A 24,950-nucleotide genomic window follows, 5' to 3' on the forward strand; every position below is an offset into this window, starting at 1 on the left:
TTTGAATAATTCAGCATCTAATTTCTAATATTTATAACTGAGACCGGGCACCTTTGTTTTCCTTTTAAGACAGCCAAATATAGTTCACATGTGGTGAACATTGGGCCTCTGGTTTGTGGGTGTGTGACGTTTTCTTTTGTTTACGATTGTTGTGTCTATTTATAGTAGAATTTAAAAATAGATTCTCAGTTGCATTAAATTCGTTTAATCAAAAAAGATACTGGAACCTTTAATTAACAATCAACATAAATAAACATTTTTTTCGGAAGAACATTTAACATAAAGTGATCCAAATTATCAGAATAGGTTACTAGAATTAAAACAAAACAAATCAAGTTGATGGGAACCTCCTTGAATGTGATATCCAATAGAATACGTAATGGAGAATGAAACCACGTGACTAATTTCGTGGCGTACAGGCTGCTTTCATAGCAGCTCAGTGTTGTGCGCCATAGTGTGAGGAACGGACGCGTATAGCGGCCGTTAGGTTGCTAACCCATTTAGCAACATTATCTCTGGTCGTTTTTATGATATAAAATCTTTGAAATGACAATAATACTATTTCTTGTCGATACGAGTTCGTCGATGAATCAAAGAACTTATTTGGGGACTTCATTGATTGACATTGCTAAAGCTTCCGTTGAGACATTTATGAAGGTAAATTCCGTGTTCAAACGAAATGTAATGTTAAACTACAATTATCTTTATTTTTCATAACTTATATTTTGTTTGTTTTGTCCTTCAGATCAGATCCCGAGACATGAACAGCAGATGGGATCGCTACATGCTCCTCACATTTGAAGACCCGCCTGCAAATATCAAGGTAAAGCCCGTTTAGAGACGTTTATGGTGATCAGAAGTAAAGCGAAAGAGCCGATTTGTCCGATTGTAGTACAAAAGTATGACGCGACATGCGAAATGTGGACTCAAAGGAACAAAATACAGTGGCTCTGTTCCTCATTCCAAACTATTCGCCATTTTCTCCTTGGGAATAAAATTAACCTGGTTTCCGTTTCGTATTTGGTTAGGGGCAACGGTTCTTAGTCACGGGGCCAGTAGAGAATTGTGGGTAAACTATAGACAAAGTAATTAGCATAATTTGAGGCACATAGGGGTTTATTGAGTAATCAATACATATCTATGTATTTACACTTTGACCTAGATGTTACGTCTTTAATAACAATAGCCCTAAGAAGGTTTTTTTTTTTATTAATTTGAATTGAATTAAACAGATTTTTATAAAAACAAATGTTAGAAGTGTGTATAAAGAGAAAACAAGTTTTATAAAAAAAAACAATTATTATAATTGATTAGATCCTACAGTATGATTGATTAATAGTAAAAGAACAAATTTGGAAAAATGCCAACTTAGCCTTTAAATAAAAATAAGAAAAATAACACAAATTGTTTTGCAGAATTTCAAAAGGATACTATAAAATAGATTTCCCTTCTTATTGATAAAACTTAACACCAATTTTTAATTACTTGACTGCATTAATTGATTAAGCCATGATTTTAAAAGGACATTTTGTGCAGTTATCATTTAGCTTAACTTGATTTTGCATTAATGTAATGCTAAACTTACAAGGCATTTGATCCAGTAAAGAATTTTTATTACTGGACCAAACAATTTTTTGCTCTAACCAATTTCATATGAACATGATGGACCTTAATTTTAAGACTGATTAACATCATATGCTGCAGTAGAATGAACTAATGTCAAAATTAATCAAAATGATGAAAGATGACATTTGGATCAAAGACCACTACATTTCTAGCTTCAGAACAGAAAAAAATCCGATTAACCTGCTCTAGTGACAAAATAGAAAATACACCATGTTTCAAATCTCATGTTATATTTATGGAATCATAATTAATTCCTCCATGTGTAACTCAATGGTATTTGCATGTACATTTTATAAGGCCCTTTATTTCTGTATTTTAATTTTTAGGCCATTTTTCTCAATTCTTATTCTATATATTTCTTGTCCATTATTCTCTATTTCTTATTTCAGCACCTCCTTAGTCTTTAGGGAGCTACCATTTGATTTTTATGGGGGGGGGGGGCTAGGATGAAAAATTATGTCCTGCTTTTTTTTTTAGTTGTAATCTCTGTCCTGCCTTTTTATTTTTTACTCTTTTCGGTCCTGCCTTTTTTTTACTAGTTTATCCTGACTTTTTTAAACCAAATTGTCATCCTGCCTTTTTTTTTTACCAAGATGCTCATCCTGCCTTTTTTTTTACTCAAAACTCCTGTCCTGCCTATTTTTTTCAAATTTCATCCTAGCCCCCCCCATAAAAATCAAATGGTAGGTCCCTTATTGTATATATTTTTTTACCCATTATTAGCTTTTCTGTAAAATCCCATCCACATGCTGATGTATTCTTCAAATTGTTTAACCCTCAGTAGAAAAGAAAGGAGTGAGAAACCAAGGGGCAATCAGAAATCCTGAAATTCATAGAAAAACTGACAACATCTTGCAAATAATCAAATAAAAAAGAATGATTATCAATGTAACAAATTAAAACCACCAAAAACATTTGCCACAGAAGAAAAAAGAATAAGCAACATAACCACAAGGTGAAAGATAAGCAGTCCTGCCCTATTTGTAGCACAGCGACAACAACCCGACCAAAGGCAGATAACAGCTGAAGGCCACCAATGGGTGTTCAATGCAGAGAGAAAATCCCACATCCTTAGGTGGGCCTAAGCTGACCCCTAAATAAAAATGTGTACTAGTAAAGTAAAAAAGGGACATCATACTAAACTCCAAGAATACAAAAGTACAACACTAACAAAGGCCAGAGGCTCCTGAATTGGGACAGGTGCTAAAATGTTGCAGGGTTAAACATGTTTTGTGACATCTCCTCTTTACCTTCAGTCAAAGTAGAATAAAGAAACACTCAGTAATACGCATAGTTAAAATAAAAAGATGTGTTATGATTTCCATGAGACAACTCTCCACAAGAGACCAATATGACACAGAAATTAACAACTGTAGGTCACTGTACGGCCTTCAACAATGAGCAAAGGCCATACCACATAGTCAGCTATAAAAGGCCCAGAAATGACAATATAAAACAGTTCAAATGAGAAAACTACATTTAAAAGAAGTCTGTTCTGATGTCAGAAAAGGTAAAAAAAAAAAAACTTACCCTAGGCAATTTTAATTGTGCTAGTTTGATCTTGGGTCAGTTTTATTTTATTATTTTTGTCATTAGATATACATTTGTACAACAACAGGTGCAAAATTAAAAGGCAAGTGAGACTAGGGACCTCTTCTAAATAGCAAGGCTCATCCCACTCTAAAAAATATTGTTAACCTATCCATCTTATTTAAAAAGACTATTATTATTGAATGAATTCAGTGTTTCTGTCTTTTAAAACATGTTTTGTAAGTAAATAAAATAATTTAACAATTGTGTTTGTTATCAGAAATTGATTATTTAACATCAATTTTCATATTTATAACAGAATATTTATATGCAGAGGAAAAAATATTTTATAGGTCAAATCTAGGTAGGATGATTATTAGAAGAAATCAAGTATATTTCAGTGTCTGAAGGGGGCCCCCATTTTGTATTCTTTAATTTTTTAGCCATTTTCTCTATTCTTTATACATTTTGTCAATTATTCTATATTTCTAATATCATTATAGGCACATCCAGGGGGCCCTGGCCCCCTTTTCGTGTGAAAATTTTGTTTGATTATATATGGAATCACTGAAGACTGAATGGAGTGCCTTTGTATTCTTTTACTTTTATAGCCTATGTTTCTGTAGTATTGACCCATTATTCTTTACTACATGTATGCAAACCCCATCCAGACCCTTCTACATAATTATATATCCATATATGTATTTACTCTGTATGCAAAAGCAGAAAGTCACCTTATATTCTTCCACCAAAAATATAGTTATTAACCAACTAGTTGATTAATTCTATTTGGTATCAAGGTAGTATATATATACTGTAAACATTTATAAGGAAATCTCAAGTTTTAATTGTCGTTAAATAGGCTTATTCCTATTAGTTACAGACAAAGGGTCACATGATCAGGTGTCCTTTTCGTTTTACTCTTTTGCTATTAAAGTGTCATAATATATCTGTACAAAAACAAAGGTGCAGTAATTATTTGAATATGAAAATTAAATGACCATACAACAATTTGTTGAAACTACGGGTTCAAAATGGGGTGAAACATGGAATTTAAATATCAAGGGTACTAAACATGGAATAACTGTAATTTTAAAGTTAGTTGAATCGTTGGTGCAATGCTTATCTTAACGTTAAAACTGATATTTGTAAACCTACTGATTGTAAAAGGCTTATAATAGATTTAAAGGGAAAAGAACAAAAACTGAAATAGGAAATGAATTATTAAGCATAAAAAAGACTATAAATAGAGTTAGTCTTTGGTGTCACTGGAGCATATATCTAGTAAGTTTAATATTAAATACCTGGACAAAAAGTTCTTTGAAAAAATTGAAAGAAATGGTGTCTTTTAAACAAACTACTTAAAATAGGAATAAATCAGGATTTGTGACACATCTAATAGATTAAAATGATTTGAAACCAAAATAAGTAAAACAAATGTAGTATACTGTTATGGTATTTGTTTAAATACAGTATGGTTCTATGGGCAAATATTTTTTTCAATCTAAAATTTAACTCTTATTTTCAAATGCTTTTGAAAAGGCATCTTGTATAAAGAGATAAAATGATAATTTTAACATTCTATATTATACAAGAATGGTAAATATATACAGTATTTCTAATAAAGAAAGAAAATTTAAGAAAAATTACAATTTCAAAAAAGACGCTACGTTTTTGTTGTTGTTAAAACATTAGAGGTACCAATTTCAATGCACAAGATTTGCATTTCCACTAATGATGTCTTTTCAGTAATGCTCAAATTAATAGAAAATGTAAAGCCCAATACCTAATACAATGTACAAAGGTTGGAGAGCTGATGAAAATATATTTAAAGGTCCATGCAAGCCTGGCAATCACATACATGTTTTTTGAGTTTAGTGTGTTGCCCGTTTTCTCTGAGCTAGTAAACATCTTTGTTTAGGTGCCAGCTGTAGCCCGCCTCCTTGCAGAAAAAAATGGTGGCCTTCAGCTGTTATCTGCTTTGGTCGGGTTGTTGTCTCTTAGACACATTCCCCATTTCCAACCTCAATTTTGCAGACCAGGAATACCAGCTTTATATTTGTTTTCTTTAAACTAACTGAATAGCCACATATATAATCATCATTGTGAACCTATAATATGTTATTTAAGAAAAAAGGGAGTTCTTACATATTTATCATATTTTGTTATATTTTAGGCTGGTTGGAAGGAAAGTCATGCTACATTTATTACTGAGTTGAAAAATTTAAAAGCTGGAGGCCTGACCAGTATGGGTCCATCACTGAAGCATGGCTTTGACTTATTAAATGTCAATAGAATGCAATCTGGAATTGACACCTATGGACAGGTAATAATTTGATAATTTTGAATTGAAAGGGGGAAAAAACAGCTGGGGAATGTCCCAAAATTCATTTTACTAGATTTTCAGACCTACAAAAAAGGAAGTTTTTTACATAAATTAAAACACAAATTGTTTAATGTAATTGAAATAATGCCATTCTGTTTATTTTATGTTTCTAGTTAAAGTTTTTCCCCTATACATGGTGCAACAATTGAAAATAGCCTATATTTATGTACTTGACAATCTTCCTTAGGTAGCAATACACAGTTAGGAGTTTAGTTTCGCATTATGGCCCCTGTGGATTTTTCAAATAGGAAAGTTATTGTGTAATAAAATTCATTTTTAGACAGAGGAGTGCTAATTTAGCCTTCAAAGATGGTTTATAAGAGCATCAAGATTATTTTTAACATGTTTTATGGGTTGTTTTCTGTTTGACAGTCCGTATTTTCATAGCTAGACCGGCCATCGGTCCAGAAATTAATGTACTGTTTACAAACACTCTTTTTCTACACGAAGTTTTTGATGCAATTTTACAAAAAAATGAGACGAAAGACATATGATTTTCATTGGATTTGCTGGATGATATATGTACACAGTTTCAGAAAAGGTATTACTTCAAGCGATTGAAATTCTACTTATAGCCAAATTTTGGGGAAATATGTGACATCTTTCCCCCCTTTTTTGCAATATTTTATAACAAATAAATGCAGATTGTTGCCATGGATACACCAAAAAGAAATTATATTTTACCATTTTATATACTGGAAATAAAATTTATGGAAGATTCTGATTACATACATATGCCCATTTATGACACAAACAGTAAGCTTGATATTGCAAGAAAGCAATGAAAAGGGAATGGTAAAATTCATAAGGGCAAATTTTAGTATTTTTTCCTAACTGTTTATTGCTACCTTAGATAAAAAATAAAGTAATGAGCATTTGTTTGGTTCATTTTTAGCTCACCTGGCCCAGAGGGCCAAGTGAGCTTTTCTCGTCACTCGGCGTCCGTCGTCGTCGTCCATCATCCGTCAGCATCCGTTGTTAGCTTTTACAAAAATCTTCTCCTCTGAAACTACTGGGCCAAATTAAACCAAACTTGGCCACAATCATCATTAGGGTGTCTAGTTTAAAAAATGTGTGCCTTGACCCGGCCAACCAACGAAGATGGCCGCCACAGTTAAAAATAGAACATAGAGGTAAAATGCAGTTTTTGGCTTGTAACTCAAAAATCAAAGCATTTAGAGCAAATCTGACATGGATAAAATTGTTTATCAGGTCAAGATCTATCTGCCCTGAAATTTTCAGATGAATCTGACAACCCGTTGTTGGGTTGCTGCCCCTGAATTGGTAATTTTAAGGAAATTTTGTCCGTTTTTGCTTATTATCTTGAAAATTATTGTAGTTGTTGTGATTGTGAGTTTGTCTTCATGTCCGTAATGTCGCAAAACAGTGTTAACGTTGTTTCCCGTATTTTGGACGTTGTGTGATAGTGACGTGAGTGGAGAGATGTGTTGCCGGATGGACAAGATGGCTGAATGTTTGTACTATCGGAGTGTATGCCGTGTATTTTGTATTTTATGTAACGTCTGTATAGTACATGTGTGAATAAATCATCAGGACTGATATTTTCTACAAATATGGTGTTTACTTATAAATTATGAACGCTCGGAATTTTACGTTTACAACATAGTTAAGAGCCTCTAGTTTCTAAGCCAGGGGGCCAGGTCCCTTCCTCTTGGAAGGAGATGACTGGATTAAAATGAGCTGCTTGTATCTTCCTTAAAATAGATCCTGAAAATTCTTCGGAAAACTCCTCGCCAGGATGTGTAAAAAATATATTTCAAGTAATGTATATCTGCATGTTCAAAGCAAAGAAATTTTAAACAGCACACTTGTAAATGATTTATTGATTGATCATTTCTTTGTCCACATTTGTGAAACTAGTATGAAACACCTGTTTATATTTGTTAAAATTGATTATATATAAATAAAAAGACAGGTGTGGGTAGGGTTTATATCAATCATACAGAACCCCAACAACATACATGACATATGGTAAAACATTATGGTCTCTTCTTAATATTGAATGAATATAAAACATGGTTGCAGGGAAGATGTCCATATTATTTAGAGCCTGCAGTGATTATAACAATAACAGATGGAGGAAAACTGACCACAAACAGGGGTGTGCAATATGAGGTATGTACTGATGGAACATAAACAAATTTACTGTTATTAGTCCTCGACCAACCATGAGGCTTTCCTGTCTAATCATCTAAATTATATACTGTAAAATTATTTTGATGTTTTTATTATTGTGAAAAATGCGACAGGGTTATAATCCAACAGGATTTTTTTAATACATGTGTATCACAAAAATTAGAACCACATTTTAGTCTAAAATGATAAAATTGGAATAATAAATGCACACAATAATTTCTAAATTTACAGTACCAGATTCGTACTCTTCATGATCAGAGCTGAAATTTATGAAATAAACATATGTATTTTACACATGGAGCATGATTGAGGGCTACAAGTATAAATAATGTAGAAAGAAATAAAAACTGTATTTTTATACTACAAAAGATTATCAAAGCTTGTACATTATAAATCATACCCGTGCAAAAGTGCAAGCAACTAAGAACCTACATGTAGGTGGATGTAACTTTCTTTATTAAAATATTTTTCAGTTTGATATCCCATTCATATTCTCTTTATGCCCCTTGTGGGCCCTTAATTGGAAATAGAATATATCTTATCTTATCTTATATTCATTGCAAAAACTTCAATTACTAACCTGTAACTGATCAAAAAGATATAAGTACATGCATTTAACATAAACCCAATTCTTTTTAATGATTTAATATTTCTTGAATTCCAGTTAAATTTACCAATGAACACAGTAGTTCCAGGGTCAGAACTTACCAATGAACCTTTCAGATGGGATCAGAGAATATTTGGTCTGGTACTGAAATTACCAGGGAACTTTCCAGTAGAAGCTCCTTATGTAAACCAGTTTATTCCATCGGCTGATAACCATCCACTTGATGCAATGTGTGAAGTAACAGGAGGTAGGAAAACTTACTTTGATTCAAAGATTGAATTTTAGGTGTTTTTTTTTAATTTGGGAAGAGTTAGGATTTTTAAGGTACTACATTATCCTAACGGTAAATCTACAAACAGATTCACTTGAAATTTGAAAGGAATTTCTCTATACAGACTGATAGCATTGCAGATTGTATAGAAATTATCAACTACCACTTTTAAATGACACATTTAGAAAAAACATAAATGTTTTTTTAACAGTAAATGGACAAAATGCAACAAGTGTTTTATACCTCAAAATAATCATGTTTACATTTTTAGGTCGTTCCTATGCAATTTATACTCAGAAGATGCTTCATGCTTCACTTGAAAGTTTAGTTCAGAAAGTTCAAACAGGTGTTGTAATAAACTTTGAGAAGATTGGTCCTGACCCAGCTCCAATGACTGAAGGTAGGAACTTATAATGAAGAAAGTAAAATAACAAAAATACCAAACTTGAAGGAAAATTCATTTCAAAAAGTCATTCATCAAATGGTTAAAGCAGAAGCTCAAACACATCAAACTTTTGGAAAGCAACTGCTATGCTATTTTCTTTATTGATAATTGGTGGATTAAACCTAGTTTTCTATCTAATTAATGATAAATATTTTTTTTTAATTTAACTTGTATCTGGCGTTAATTTAAAATTTTAATCCTGGTATACAAAATACTGTTTTGGCAATATTTCACAAAAAAGAAAATTTGTTCATAAACAAGTTAGTAAAAAAATAGATATGGATTTTTCCATTACATAATTAAACATTTATAATTAAATATGCACTTTTGATCAATAGTTGCTAGCTATTAATTTTACATATTCTATTTTACAGTATTAAGATACGTTTATATTTTGTAGGTAAAATGGAAAACGATAATGAAACAAAAGGTAAATATTTATTTGGAGTATTTTGAAAATAAAGTAGACGAAATGATTTTTTTCTTTATAAAAATCATTTAAAATTGTTCACTTCATTAAAACTGATGTTTCTGAGACCTATGCTAAAATACCTGAGACAAATAGATACACACATCAATTAATACAATTGATGTTTTAAATTCATACAGATTTTTTCTAACGGATACTTTTCGACATCTGTTGTGAAATAAAAATTGATGTTTTTTTTAACATAATTGATTTTGTGATTTCAATGTATATGTTTTTGAAGTGTATGCAGAAAGTTTATATAACATATATTGATACAAGACTTTGTGAAAGTATACATTTTCTGTTAGATATATATAAAAATATAAAAAAAAAACTTTAAAAAAACTAGTTTCTAAGAACTTCTTCATTTGGTCTCTGTTGCTTAGTTGTTTCATGGGTAATCATACTGCCACATATTTAACATGGTTTCTTGTTCATGTTATAGAAAACCAAGACATCAACAGACCAATTGTTATTATCGAGGATGATGTTCAGAAGATAGTCCAACAACAAAATCCTCAACAACCACCACTGTTAAACAATACATCATGGCATAACTGTCGACGACTGATATATGTACCCAGATCTGCACAGAAAGGATATTCAGTAGGCCATTGGCCAATACCTGAGGCTTTCTGGCCTGATCTACAGTGTTCTGCTTTAGTTAGTATTTTTTGTTTTATATAGTGTATGATAGTATCATTTAGTGTTTTTGAGCGAAATTGACAGAATAAAATATTGTTTGGAATATAAGACCTAGGTTTCCATTTTTCATGAAAAATTAGTGTGTTCTACCACAATGTAGAACTTATTGGATCAGTTGCAGTCCAAAGTTTTTAATATTAACATAATACAATGTACAGCATTTGTTTTCACAGAAAATCATATGTGGAAAAAGTACTTGAACCAAATAAAAAAAATAAGTAAAAATTCAAAATATTCTTAGAATCAATTATGATTGTAAAATTAAATGTGAGATTGCAAGATCAACTGGATTTTGAATCAGTCAGTCAATTGTATATATGTTTGCTGTAAAATAGTTTGATATATTTGAACTTCAGGTATGTTTTAAATTAAAATCATTTTTGGTTGTTATTAGCCAACAAAGAATACCTTGGTGATATTACATTTTTCACATGTTCAGCAATATATGAAACTAGTTCAACATTGGGGGTGGAAAATTTGAAAGTAACAATGGAGTTTCTTAGTGTAATTAAAAGGAAAAAATATGATTTTTTTCAATTCTGTTTTGGGAAGTTTTGACAGGAATTTTAATTACACTTGTATGGTTTTTTCTTTCTTATAGCCTTCAAGATCAGCTCAACCTGTAGTCAAGTTTAACTGTACCCCTTGTGAACCAATGGTTATAGAAAATTTACCTTTTGATAAATATGAACTTGAACCTTCACCTTTAACACAGTTTATATTAGAAAGAAGAATGCCAAATGTCTGTTGGCAGGTATGTATGGCCTATATCATGTAATTAGTTGTATCCAGGTTTTGGGGTGTTTCATGCTATCAATACCCTAATAATATTGATTTGATATCTACATATATCAATGTTTATCACTACTCTGAAATGTTCAAAGAAAATAGTGCAGTGAAGTATACTAGCCAGTCAAATATCATCCAATGTATCAATGATATCTAAATACTCAAGTTACAATATGATGAGTATTAGAGTTACAATACTAAGGGAGAGAAATTAAAAAAGTAATGCATGGTTTATCAATTGCTTTAACTAAAATGTACAATGGTCTTGAGGAAACGATGATAGTCCGTCGGAAGGGGATGATAAATGGCTGACCCGTGTTAACAGAGAGCCATATCTCTTGCACGTTAAAGACACCCTTTTAGATTTCGAAAAAGAGCAGGCTAATGCCGCTACAAGGAAGCACTCGCACCCGAAAGTGGATAGGGATTAAAATAAGTTGCAAAACTTGTTTTCCAATCCACTATAAATAAATATGTTTTAATTAAACTAAAATTAAACAATGTACGATCATGAACAATGGAAGATAACTCCAACTCAAATTTATGATTTACATGGCAAAATACAATTAAATGTTCCATTTTAAATTCACAAAATTGAAAATTGAAAGCAACTTTACCATTCAGTTATAACTTTGATTATGATATTTTATTGTACACTGATGTTTAGCTCATGTTATAAATTACACGTTAAAAAAATGCTTTTAAATCATTTTGTCTGTTTATGGCACCAATTCTTCATTTTGTAGGTTTACATCAGCAATAGTGCCAAATATAGTGATACAGGTCATCCTTTTGGTTACCTGAAAGCTAGCAGTGCTTTGACCTGTGTTAATCTGTTTGTAATGCCCTATAATTACCCTGTATTGTTGCCATTATTAGGTAAGATTTAATATAAACATAGTTATTAATAAAAGGTGAGATTCAATATAAGCAAATATTAATAAAAGGTTTTATTTGTAATAAGCATATGCTATTAACAGTAGACACAGAAAAAAACTAAACAAGTTATCAAATTACTATTAGTAGTTGGTGTTAGTCACTAGGTGTCTTCTGGATTGTTGTGATAGCTTTTAAAAGAGTCGCCAAAGATACCAGAGGAGAATTCAAACTCATAGATATAAAATAAACTGACAAAGCCATAGCTAATAAAGAAAAAGACAAACGGACAACTTAAAGTACACAAGACACAACATAGAAAACTAAAGACATTGACTTTAAACTGCAACTATTATGATTTTTTTTAGCCAACATGTAAACAGCAGTAATAACATATGATTGATATAAACTATGAAAAGAAGGATCATAGCAGGTACTCCAAGAAAGTAAACATAGCCTACCCTGCACACGTTATCATTATAAAGCGGTTCCAGTCAATGTATATGTCTAAAAATGAAATGATGTCCCTTGTTATTCATTGCACCATATTTCTCCATTTTTTTCCCGGTCTATTTCTTTATTTGTACTTTTTTTTCATCAATATATTGAGTGCATTATTTAAATATCTTGAATCAAGTGTCTATTGTTTTTCTATCAGATGAATTATTTAAAGTGCATAAAGGGAAGCCTTCACCAAAGTGGAGACAACAGTTTGACAACTACCTCAAAACTATGCCATGCTATTATGCAGGGGTAAGTATCAACAGTATATAAGTCTTTAATATAACTTGACATCATATATATAAGGCCAAGTAAGAACTTCTTCCAAATGATGCAACTTTTGCTATAAAAAAAAAGTCATGTTCATTTTAGGGGAAATATAACATTTGCTTGCAAAAAATCTTACTTGAAATGTGTTCAAATTTATCTTGAACATATATATTTACCATTCTTAACAAACTATAATATATGATCAAATTGCTGAAAGCCTCCTTAATTATGATATCTTGAATTTGCATTAACCATGATATGGTACAAATAAGATACATCTGACGGGTTTAACACATTCATATATGTATCAAATACTTGTTTGAAGTAAATTTAACCAAAAGAAAACAGTGCAGTCCTGTTTAATCCTTGGATGGAGAGATAAACTCAAATGAATCAAACAGTGTATTTACAATTGTATGTTCATTTTTCTGTCATTACTTAAAACCACACAAGTTCCTGCTTAAATCTCATCAAAATTTGAAAAAAAATATGTTATATATAAAAAGTGATAGTGTCAGATGGTATATAGAGACAGATGTAGTGTCTTTTCCAAATGCCCAAAAGAATAAGAATGTTTATTGTCATCTCTATTTCAGTCTTTACGAAGGGCATTGACACGTATGGGAGCTCCTAACTTAGTACCAGATAATATGGATAACAGTCTTAGTTACAGTGTTATAACTTACCTCAAGAAGTTGAAAAATCAAGTAAGTTTGGTTAATATAGTGAGAACATTGTGGAAAAATTTACTGAAAATAATGATTCTGACATCTGTTTTTGTGATAGTTAAATTTTTATTGGCAGATAAATTGAAAAGGAAAAACAATTTACTTCAGTTTGAAATGACAGGGTTAACCTCTTAAAAGTTTACTTTTTGTATTTTCTTATAAACATGTTTAACCGTGCCACATTTTTGCGCCTGTCCCAAGTCAGGAGCCTCTGGTCTTTGTTAGTCTTGTATCATTTTAATTTTAGTTTCTTGTGTACAATTTGGAAATTAGAATGGCGTTCATTATCACTGAACTAGTATTTATTTGTTTAGGGGCCAGCTGAAGGACGCCTCCAGGTGCGGGAATTTCTCGTTACATTGAAGACCTGTTGGTGACCTTCTGCTGTTGTTTTTTCTATGGTCGGGTTGTTGTCTCTATGATACATTCCCCATTTCCATTCTCAATTTTAACTTTAAGCAAGCAATTTCTATTCTATAATATATTTTTACTTTGTAGGCAAAAATGGAAATGGACAGATTGATTGCAGGCATTGGTCAAAAAGTACAGATAAATGAAGGAATCAAAGTAGAGCCAAGGTATGGTTAACATACTGAAATATCTTATGTTAAGCTCTTCTTCATTTTACAAATGTACAGAAAATCTAATATATATGAGTCAAGTGAATGAACAGTCTAATATAGAAGTATGCTGTGGTTGTCCAAAATATTCATTAAACCGAATGATCAACAGACAAAAACATCTAATGTAAATCTTAAAACATTTCATTCCTTTTAACAAAATTCATGGGAAACAACTCTAGCATTTTAGTAATAGATTTTAACAGTTATGAATTAATATATGTATAGACTGGAAAATAGAATAGAACTACTGAAAGTTTTGCATGGAATTTTATTACTTATATTTACCACCAATACATTTCATGTTGTGCATAACTTGCATAATATAGATCTTTGAACTATGAGGAAAAAATGAATGGCTTTTTGCTAGAAAGACAAAATTCAAACAATAAGCTTGTAAGCTCAAAATAACTTGATATGGAAAACAAATGAACGAATTTTCACCCTCTTAACCCTTTCGCGGCGAGTGTATCCTTGAGGATACACAATGCGCAGGGCGGATGTATCCTTGAGGATACACGATGCGCAGGGCGAGTGTATCTTTCAGGATACATAAATGTTGTCCCAACAAAAGCCGCAATTTTCCGCTATTTACCGTTCTTAACAGTTAAAATCAATGTTTCAATTAAAATCTACGATATCTGAGGGTATTATTTCAGTTCTTCAACAGCATTAAAAACATCGTGAAAAGTAAATAAATCAAATCGGAAAATTTTATTTTCTAAAATTAGAACCGGAAACACGTTTTGAGGTCATGTGGGGTTTCAAAATGGCTCCTTTCGATAACGAGGAGTGGAAGTACAGCTGTTTTCTGTGTTTTGATGAAGCCCTTTATAATTCTTAGGTAGTTTTAAATATATAATAAAATAAATGATTCATTATATCTTAAATACATATGATGGCGATCTTTTTAAAGCCTTTGATTCCCCCCAAAAATCGGAACTAGACAAGTAAGTTTTTTCGCGTTCATGGCTTTGCTACAAAAACAATTCTCGATTTCGAGGGAACAGAGATATGGCTTTGAAATGCTGGTACTCGGGTGACACATACACTTTGATTTAGTATCGGGTGAAATAAGCGGATAGGGCTGTGAATGTATGGGAGAACAATGAACGAAATGGAAAGTAGTTTAGGAAGTGAAACTTCGTCTGCTAGTATGGCAGTGTGAAAATGTTATCAGACGAAACTAAAATTTGCAGGTTCAGTGAAAATGATGTAATTATATATGGCGGACAAGAGGTCTTACTTTATGGGGAAAGATGATAGTGAGGGCTATAGTGAGTCAAATATAAATGAGAAAGCCAAAGGGGAGCAGGAGGTTAATATTAATTGGTGAGGAGATGGTGGTGATTGGTGGCACAACCAATGAGATTAGTAGTGTTGAAAAAGGTCTTCACATATTATTTGCTCCTTGTGGGAATACTGGGCTAAGTCATGTCATGGGTGCTGAAAAGGAGGTGTCAGATTTCAGGCAACTTTATATGGACAATCCTTTTCTTGAATGCATTCTAAATTAACAAAACTGATAACTTTAAGCTTTCCCCTGATATTTATAGGTGCTGTTATGACATTATCCCAGATAAGGGGGAAAGGTTGACCGCTCACAAAAACGTTTAACCCTGGCACACTCATTATGTGCCTGTCCCAAGTTAGGAGCATGTAGTTCACTGGTTGTTGTTGGTTCACTTCTGTCATTTTCATTTTGGATTATTAAATTGTTTTGTAATCAAGTACATGTAGCTATATATATAGACAGTTAGTTTCTTGGTCGAATTGTTTAATATTTCTCATATCTGGCGGGCCTTTTATAGCCGACTTTACATTATGAATTTTTTTCTCATTGATGAAGGCCATATGGTTGCCTTTAATTGCTTACATCCACTGTATTTTAACTTTGTTGTATAGTTGTCTTATTGCCAATCATACCTCATCTCCCTATTTTCATATTCACTACAAAGACAAAGGCCAAATGACAAAAAAATGCCTTGGAGCTACAAATCAGAAATGAAAGCATTTCTTGGTCTTGCATACCATTTACTAAGTTATATTGGTTAACAGATCCAATAATGGTCACTTCAATATTTTCTTGTACAATGATTAGGGACAGCTAGGTATACCCATATTTTATGGTACCTTCATTTCTCTGACCATCATGGTAAATGAAACTTGATTAAGTGAACAAAATGTTGATCCTTTCTGTAATATTAAACCTGTTGTTTCATTAGTTGAAACTCTAAAGATCAAAACAAATGTCTTGTTAATTTAATATATAATATATTGGTCATGTGTAATAAATGTTGACCAGTTTGCAAGAGGTTAAACTACCTCTTTGCCATTGTTGACTACACTTTAAACAGGGGTGGCTGACCAATACATCTAGTATTAATTATTGTTATTATCAAAAAACCTTGCAAGGGCTCAAAAAAGTATGTTTCATTTTACTTGGGATAGTTAAATTTGTAATGCCTACATAATTATTATTTACCATTAATCCAACCTAAAATTTCTTCAGTTGTCTTGTTTGCTGGTAAAAAGGATTGATAAATAGATATTGTGTGCTGGGGTAAGCAGGGGAAGGCCATTTCTAGACATAAGTTCACACACATGCCTTCAAACTGGAACAATAAAGAGAAAAGTCAAGTTTGCTGTATTTAATTTGTTCTTGTTGTTTATTAAAATTTTATTGTTGAAAGTTCATGATTTAGTTATCAAATTCTCTTAGTTAATTGTAATACTGATTATATAAATGGGAAGATATTGCTTAATTTTTTATCAAAATCTAAAGTTTTGTGACTTGATATGTGAAAAATGAAACTGCACTGAATTATCAAGAAAGGATGAAACATATGACAGACATGTGTAAAGAAATCCATTGTGTAAGTGATTATTCTTCACATGCTTACAATGTATATATATATGATAACTATTCTAAAGTATCTATCATAATTAAAATAGTAATTTAATATATTGTATATACTCAGTGATTCAAGGTTTTTCAAATTACACAATCAGAAAATCTAGAACAAAGCTGTTGCATATTGGTAATAGAGGAAGTTGAAAAAACACCAAACCTTTGAAAAAAAGACCAACTACAAAAGTACTTGTATATATTATAATGGTTGACCCTGGTAAATTAATTAATCTATTTTGTTTTATCTACTTATAAAAAGATCATGACCAACTATATTCTGCTTTTTTATTCTTCTAAAATAGGCAGCATGTACTAATTGAACCAGAGACGTATATGTCTGATTGCACTAAAAATATTTTTTTTCAGCAGATTTTTTTTTAATTTTTTTTTATAAAGTATTGTAATGTTTACCAGGGGAAATGAAACAACAAACATATCTTGTTTGTTTAAAAACACTCTTTAATACCAGTGTTTTCAACAACGTATCCGTAAATGATCGTAAAACTGATCTATCACTTTGAAAACGAGTAGTCGTTCGTCGATTGACAGAGTTGTCTTTTCATCAATACAAATGGCGGTCGGAAACGAAAAGTCAAACGGTCAATTTATGAGAGATAAAAAGCTTCGGTTTTGCTATAGACGATGTTTAAATGACAAAAACGAGTGATAAGATAAATAAGAAGACTCGGTTATAATGATTTGCTGAATATTATCCGTTTAAACACATTTTTAACGTAAACAAGTACATCCGAATGTCAACATTTTGGCAACATTGAGCTAACAAGGTAACAAAAACCGATCTTTCAAGCATTGTAAAGACATTATTCTTTGTTTTAATTTTAATTCACTTGGAAAATCTTTTACAGAGCAACCTTTTGAACTTCTGTATCAGTTGTTTAGGCGATCTGAGACTGCGTTCTCGAGTAAGAGCACGTTTTTCAATTTGCAACTTTTCTTGAGGCACCGGTCACGAAATTAATTCAGGCTGGGGAATCTGAGCGTGCAAATTTGCCTCGGCCACAGAAACCCGCGGAAAAAATAAATTCAGTAGTGAAAGTGTTAAAATATAATCAGATAATGTTATGTTTTTATTTCAGAACAAAAACATCTGTGTTACAAAGAAAAGATTTTAACCAGTTGTTACAGAACTTTGGTGATAATATGCAGTGTTTGAAACAAGAACTTACAGAATATAATACATTTACTATTGGTATTCCTGACAAAGATATCAAACCACAGATGTATAGGTGAGAATAAACTTTCTACAATATATATAAAAATATGGTTGAATCTGTAGAAAATAAATTTTGCACATTATTTATACGTATATGGTTGAATTTGTACTCTTCTAGGATACTGTTTTGGTATCAAAATGTTTATTTCTCTTCTTGGAGAATGAAAAATGTCAATAATGATATATTTGATATTTGATTAATGTCTAGTGGCTAACTATTTTAGTTTTGTGTTTCAGAAATCCATATGACATACCAAGAAGTACACTTTTAGATCAAATAGCCAGAATGAGAACAAATTATTTACAAAAATCCTCTAGTACGACCAAATTAGTAGACGAAGGTAAGAAATCCTGCAGTTGCCTTATATATTTAATTAGTATTCAACAATTATATATTGGGCTGTCATTACAGGCTATTACTTATAAATTTTCATATTTTAAAATGAAGATAATAGTGTACACTTGAAATTAGTTGCTTTGAATTCAAAGTACAAGTAAGGTAAACTTAAGTTAAGTATGACTAGTCCACTAAATATATTGTGATAACCTGAAATAAAATGCACATTTCTTACTGAAACGAATGCTTGCATTGTATGAAATTAAATATAAATATTTTTATTTATAGATCAAGCTCATAGTATACCTGTACAACAAATGGGTAACTACCAAGATTATCTAAAAAAACAGCCGCCTCCATTACGAGAACTGGAAAATGCACCGGCACGGCTGCATACATTTGGAAATCCTTTCAAAGTCAAAGTAAGTTCTAGCTGGCTTGTAGGGGATTCCTTATACTGTGGATTCATTTATTTTTGTGGGTACCAATAGACCACTTTCAAGTTTATCCGTCACCAGAAAAAACTCGCCAATTATGCACGCCTTTATGACATCATTTTCCAGATAGGGGGAATCGCCTGTATCCCTGCACTATTGACGTTCATCAAGCGTCTTAGTGATCATCATTGTGCAGGATAAACAAGAAATAACGTTTGTTTTATAAGTGCTTAATCACAATTCCCTAATGATAGCAGTGCTGATTGACAATTATGTGAATTTAATCTACTGAAAATAATTTGTGCATTATAGCATTATAGTATTATAGTTTTCCAACCACTAGCTCAACATTAAAACAGAAGGGACGATGCCCCTAAACGCATGAATGATGTTTACAAAAAACAAGAGTTTTTGAAGGAAATGCATCGAACTTTGTCTATTTTCTTGGATAAAGGAAAATTTGCATGTTTGTGGATATTTAATTTCCTGGTTTTGCAGAAATCTGCTTTCTAGCCTATAGAAAATATGCTATTTGTGGAATACCACAAAAGTTGTTATCCGACGAATAATAATGAATCCACAGTAATTTGTGGGTTACCAACTTTTAAGGATCTAGAGAAAATAAAACACAAATTTGAATAAACAATGCCCAACAAAGGCACTTATGCAGAATTTTGAAAATTCACAAAATTTAATGTCCACTAAAATAAGTTTTCCTCAAATAACATGAATTGGTATCCACAAAAAGATGAACCCACAGAAAGTCATTATACATTTTAAATCTGACACAGAATGACTTAAAAGATACAGTTGGTTGGTAAATGAGAATGTATATATAAGTCTGTATTTATTTTTCTTTAGGAAAATTTCAAAATGGTTGATGAAGCTGACGAGGCAAATTTTGGACAGCAAACACCAACCAGAAAACGGCAGCATGAATCTCCACCTTCCTCCCCTGGTCCTCGGAAGAGAAAACCAGGTAAGCTGACTTCTGCAAAAAATCTTAACATAAGCACCAATATCTCAATATATATATTATGATATACTGCATTAGCAGGTCTGGTACAGTTCATTGTAAAAAAAAAATGCACTGGAAATGCATCAGGCAATGAACAATGAATAATTGATCCATGTAATTTTCACCCTTTTAAACACTTTAAGGACCCCATAGATGATCATGAATAATGCATGAAATATACATGGATGGGTTATTGATTATTCTATCGTCTTTATGACTTGCTACTTGTAGCTGATCATCCAGCTTGATTAACTTTTTAGAACCTACCTGAATTATTGTTTAATTTGATCTAGTCATGAATATGCATAAAATTATATAAAAACATTCAGCAAATAATAGTCAGTCATGTTACATGAGATGTTTATGTACATGTATATTTATTTTTGCAAGTTAGTTTGAGGAAAATTTGTAATCCAGTAGAAACCTGAGCATTTTTTGAATATTCTGTGGATCAAGATGATGCCTGTGAAAACTTGTTAAATTGAGCAATTTAAAAAAAATCATAAAGTTAATCCACCCATTTTTGTTTATTTCAGGTCCTCTACCTAGAGATTTCAAATTACAACGTTCACCTTCACTATCATCATTAGACACCCCACCTACATCACCCATGTCCATCGCATCAGACACTACATCAGAAACTAGCAGTCATCTCACCATTGGTAAGTTAGATACACAAACTTTAATCGTTGCAATGGCAGTCATCTGACTTTTTAAGTTAGATACACTACCTTCATTATTATGCTCTAAGAATACTTATATTATCAAATAAGATGTTTTATAATTGCCAATGAAGCAACTCTGCAAGATACCAAATAAAACCATATAGCTTTCAACAATGAGCAAAACCCATATCTCATAGTCTGCTACCAAAAAACAACCACTGAACAACAGGTTCCTGACTTGAGACATGGGCATAAAAAACTTTCAGCTCAGCCCGAGACGATATCAATAGCATGAGATATTTGTTTCTGTTAGAATGTGTTTGCCCGAGTGCTTTGAGATCAGACAGGAACCAATTGGTCCTTTAAATCATATTTTCTCCTCCATAAATCATACAACATTGAGAAGTAATAGCAAAGACTTGTTGATCCAGTGTAAGAGGTATGAATTTAGTCGGAGTATTTTTTTTCTTACCGGTTGTCATATTGACTCCTTGTGCAATACTGGGCAGGGTATGTTTTACATGGCATTAACACATTTTTGATGTCATGAAGATGAATGAAATATTTGCAGTTGGATGTAAAGCAACCACTAATGAATCAAAGGTAAACTGCATGTAATGAAAAATTCAAAATTAGCAAAATGTCATTAAACTATAACATATTGTAGTAGGTGTATGAAGCAGAAAAGCTAGAAAAGCAGTATTTGTGAAAATGTTTCTTTTCACATGTTGAAAGCCTAGGTTGTTTATGAACAGGAACAGTTGAAGATCTACATGTATATGACAAAAAGACCAAATCCATCAACAGTCAACCTTTCATGAGGGAGTTGAATGATTAGTTTCTGTATAATTTATCAGTTTTAGAAATAGATATAGGAAGATGTGGTGTGAGTGCCAATGAGACAACTCTCCATCCAAATAACAATTTAAAAATTAAACCATTATAGGTTAAAGTACGGCCTTCAACACGGAGCCTTGGCTCACACCGAACAACAAGCTATAAAGGGCCTCAAAATGTTTGTTATAAATCATGTCAGTACTCAAGAACTAACATGTTTTATAAGAAAATGATCTTGTTTAAAAAAGAATAGACGCCACACTCTCCAAATTTTATTTTTATTTTAAAGTTGATGTTCGTTTTTTTACAGAAGATTTGTACAGTGATACTGAAGACGAAGATAGGTTGTTAATTGTAGAAGAATCAGAAAAAGAAGAGAAAAATGTAAAAAATTTGACAGTTAATAATATTGATCATTCGACGAACAATTTAGAAAATGGCAATATAATAGAACCTGTAAATCATAATAATAACGATGTGACAGTTTCTCCTAGAGTTAAATCCATGCATAATGATAAAAAGGAATCGTTAATGTGGATGCATAATACACAACTACGACATGATCTCTACAAAGAAATTAAAAAGCCAGGAAGAAGTAAGTATTTTAGTTCCAGAGGAGTTTCAATTGTATCGCAAGAGTAGATTAGTTTATACAATTAGTAAAGATGTTTATATATTTTTATGCCCCATTTATGGGCAATATGTTATTTTGGTCTGTGCATCTGTTCGTTCCTTTGTCTGTCCTGCTTCAGGTTAAAGTTTTTGGTTACCTGTTAAGTCCAATCAACTTCAAACTTAGTACAAATGTTCCCTATGATATGATCTTTCTAATTTTAATCCAAATTTTTTTTACCCCATTTTCACAGTGCACTTAACATAAAAAATAAAAGAGCAGATGGGGCATCTGTGTAATAGGGACACATTCTTGTTCTATTTTAGTTTTGCCTAGTTTGAAAATAAATTACTGTATTAGCTTGTCAGAAAAAGTAAAATCACAAAAATACAGAACCGAAGATAGAAAATTCCAAACGGAAAATGCTTAATCAAAACATCAAACATCCAATGAATGGATAACAACTATCATATTCCTGACTTGGTACAGGCATTTTCTAATTATTGAAATTGTTAATAGCTAGCTAAACATCTCACTTGTATGACATTTGCATGAACTTCCATTATATTGAAAACCAATTGGTGCCCTTCAGCTGTTTTCTTCTCTTTGGTTGGGTTGTTGTCTTCTTGACACATTTCCCATTTTCATTTTCAGTTTTATCAAACTTGTTACAAGATTATTATAAACATTTAACCATATTTGTTCCACCTTAACATATGTTTTGTCTTATTTTACAGATTATGATAATATATTTACCCAACTCAGTACTGTGCAGGGGCCATCAGAAGTCAAATGTGCTTTCCTCAAAGAGATTATTCATGAAGCTGGACGTTTTAAAAAGAAAGTGCTTATCAAAATGCTTGAACAATTTGAAAATTCTTTATTGCAATCTGACTCTAAAAGAAGAAATGGGACATATTTAAATAATTCTTATTCACCTAGGTAACAGAAAGTGATATTTTATTGTGATTTTAAAATGGCAGTGTCTTTCATGTATGGTTTGTCATACAGAATTTTAAATCAGTGCTAATTTTATTACATAACAGTCCCTTTCTTTTTCATTCCTATTGTTATTTCTTTATACACTGGAGTCTCTCAAGTCAAATACCAAAATAAAAGCCACAATTTGGTAGAAATCCACACTAGGCCATTTCATTGGCTGTGCTTGTTATTCTTTTTTCCCAATGAGAGGTTGTCTTTATAAAAAGGTCAATGGCCCATGACCCATTTCTTGCCTGGTTTTGTAACTGATATTGCTCTCTCTATGTCCCACCTTTAAATCATGATCAAAACCATTACAAATCATCGTAACAATTCTTGCCACATCAGTTAAATTTGAAGAAATGATACTACATAAATGTATTTTGCTTTTAAGCATATAACTGCTATTTTCAAAATGGCATTGGCCATGATGATTTATTTTTAACACACTTTGACAGAATCAATTTTTATCAATGGAATGCAAATTCGTTTCTGCAGTTAAAATAAAAGTGTTGCAGCTAAATTTTTATGCAAAAGAAATATGTTCCTTTGGAGAACAGAGAGATTAAGTCACACAAGTTTTTTTAATAGCTTTCTCAGGGAACTGGAGAGTTTTGATATAAAAATAAAATTGAAATTGTTTCTACATACATCTGTTCCGTGTGTTAAAAAAAGTTATATTTTTCACTCTATTATTAAAATATGTGTAAAATAAACTATTTTAATTGAAATAATGTACTGTAAGTTCAGAAATGATTATGAGGTTTTGATAAGTGCAAATAATTTGACTGAGTGAGAATCACATTCCAATAACTAAAACATAGACCTGTATCCAGATTTGGTTTAAATCACATTTATATTGTCCACTCTTGAAAAATCACATGCAATTATTTCTGAAATTACACAGTACCTGAAATGTTCCAGGATTAGTAAGTTGATAGGATGTTTTACTGAATAAGGTTTTTTAAGACTACATCTAATGGAGTCTTCTTCAAATTACACACTTTTTCTAAGTGCTTGGCAATAAAAGTACAGATCTAGATAGTTTATGTCCTACAAATGCAGACACTCAAAATACATGTTGACAACTAAAGGGATGAAATGAAATTAATGCAAAACAAAAAAATGGTGTCTAACCTGCCAAAGAAATAACATGGGCGTGACATAGGTACTGTGGGTTCATTATTATTCGTTGGATATCAATCACATATCAATTTTTAAGGGTTTTCTGGGTACAGTATGAATTATTTTCTATAGGCTTTGTATGCTGATTGGATAACACAAAATCAAATATCTCTGAAAATACAAGTTTTCCTTAATCCATGAAAATTGATACCCACAAAAATAAACGAATCCACAGTTTTTCATTTCATGTATTGGAGATGTGGCATGAAAAAGTTTTTTTGATGTGACCTTGTCAGCAACCAAATCAAAAAAATAAATCTGAATGGCCAATGCAAGACAAACAACATATCGTAAATTCTTTTTTTATTAATCAGTACTTATTTTGAATAAGTGTTCAATTACCTAGCTAAGTATCCCCAAAAATCTGCAAAAACTGGCAACTATGAAAATAAATGAATCCACAGTATTCAAGCTCAAGACTTGTTGAATTTCTAGTACATATGAATAAAAGATGTGTGTGGATTATTTAAATGAGACATCTAGGACTCAACTTAAGTAAAGTTTATCTCACATTTATAACAAATGACCACAATATTTGGTATAGCAGTTAATTAAAAGGCCTAGTGAGACGCCTACCATAAGGATTTGCTACAGTCAGATTGGTCAAGATGGAGGTTTAATGATTGGCCTTTATTTATTATGTAATTAAGTGTTATTAAGCTGGTTGGAAGATCATGTTGGGCAGACATGCTATACCTGAATTTATAAGCTCCAATGGTCTGTCACAAAGGTTTTTGATTCTGCTAGTTTCT

The 24,950-nt window shown here is 31.7% G+C and overlaps 1 protein-coding gene across 1 annotated transcript; it reads left to right on the forward strand.

Moving 5' to 3' along the window:
* Positions 1-391: 391 nt before the first annotated feature.
* LOC134710266 (integrator complex subunit 6-like) lies at positions 392-23,172 on the forward strand. Its single transcript, XM_063570549.1, has 20 exons — positions 392-657; positions 746-823; positions 5,333-5,482; positions 7,589-7,678; positions 8,364-8,553; positions 8,849-8,977; positions 9,423-9,452; positions 9,937-10,154; positions 10,798-10,950; positions 11,732-11,864; positions 12,520-12,614; positions 13,229-13,339; positions 13,859-13,938; positions 17,989-18,138; positions 18,363-18,466; positions 18,751-18,884; positions 19,761-19,878; positions 20,454-20,579; positions 21,730-22,014; positions 22,770-23,172. Exons 1-20 carry the CDS (start codon positions 547-549, stop codon positions 22,976-22,978), a joined length of 2,694 nt encoding a protein of 897 aa, XP_063426619.1. The 5' UTR covers positions 392-546; the 3' UTR covers positions 22,979-23,172.
* Positions 23,173-24,950: the final 1,778 nt, after the last annotated feature.

This window comes from Mytilus trossulus, chromosome 3, assembly GCF_036588685.1.
Source record: "Mytilus trossulus isolate FHL-02 chromosome 3, PNRI_Mtr1.1.1.hap1, whole genome shotgun sequence".
Classification (NCBI taxonomy): domain Eukaryota; kingdom Metazoa; phylum Mollusca; class Bivalvia; order Mytilida; family Mytilidae; genus Mytilus; species Mytilus trossulus.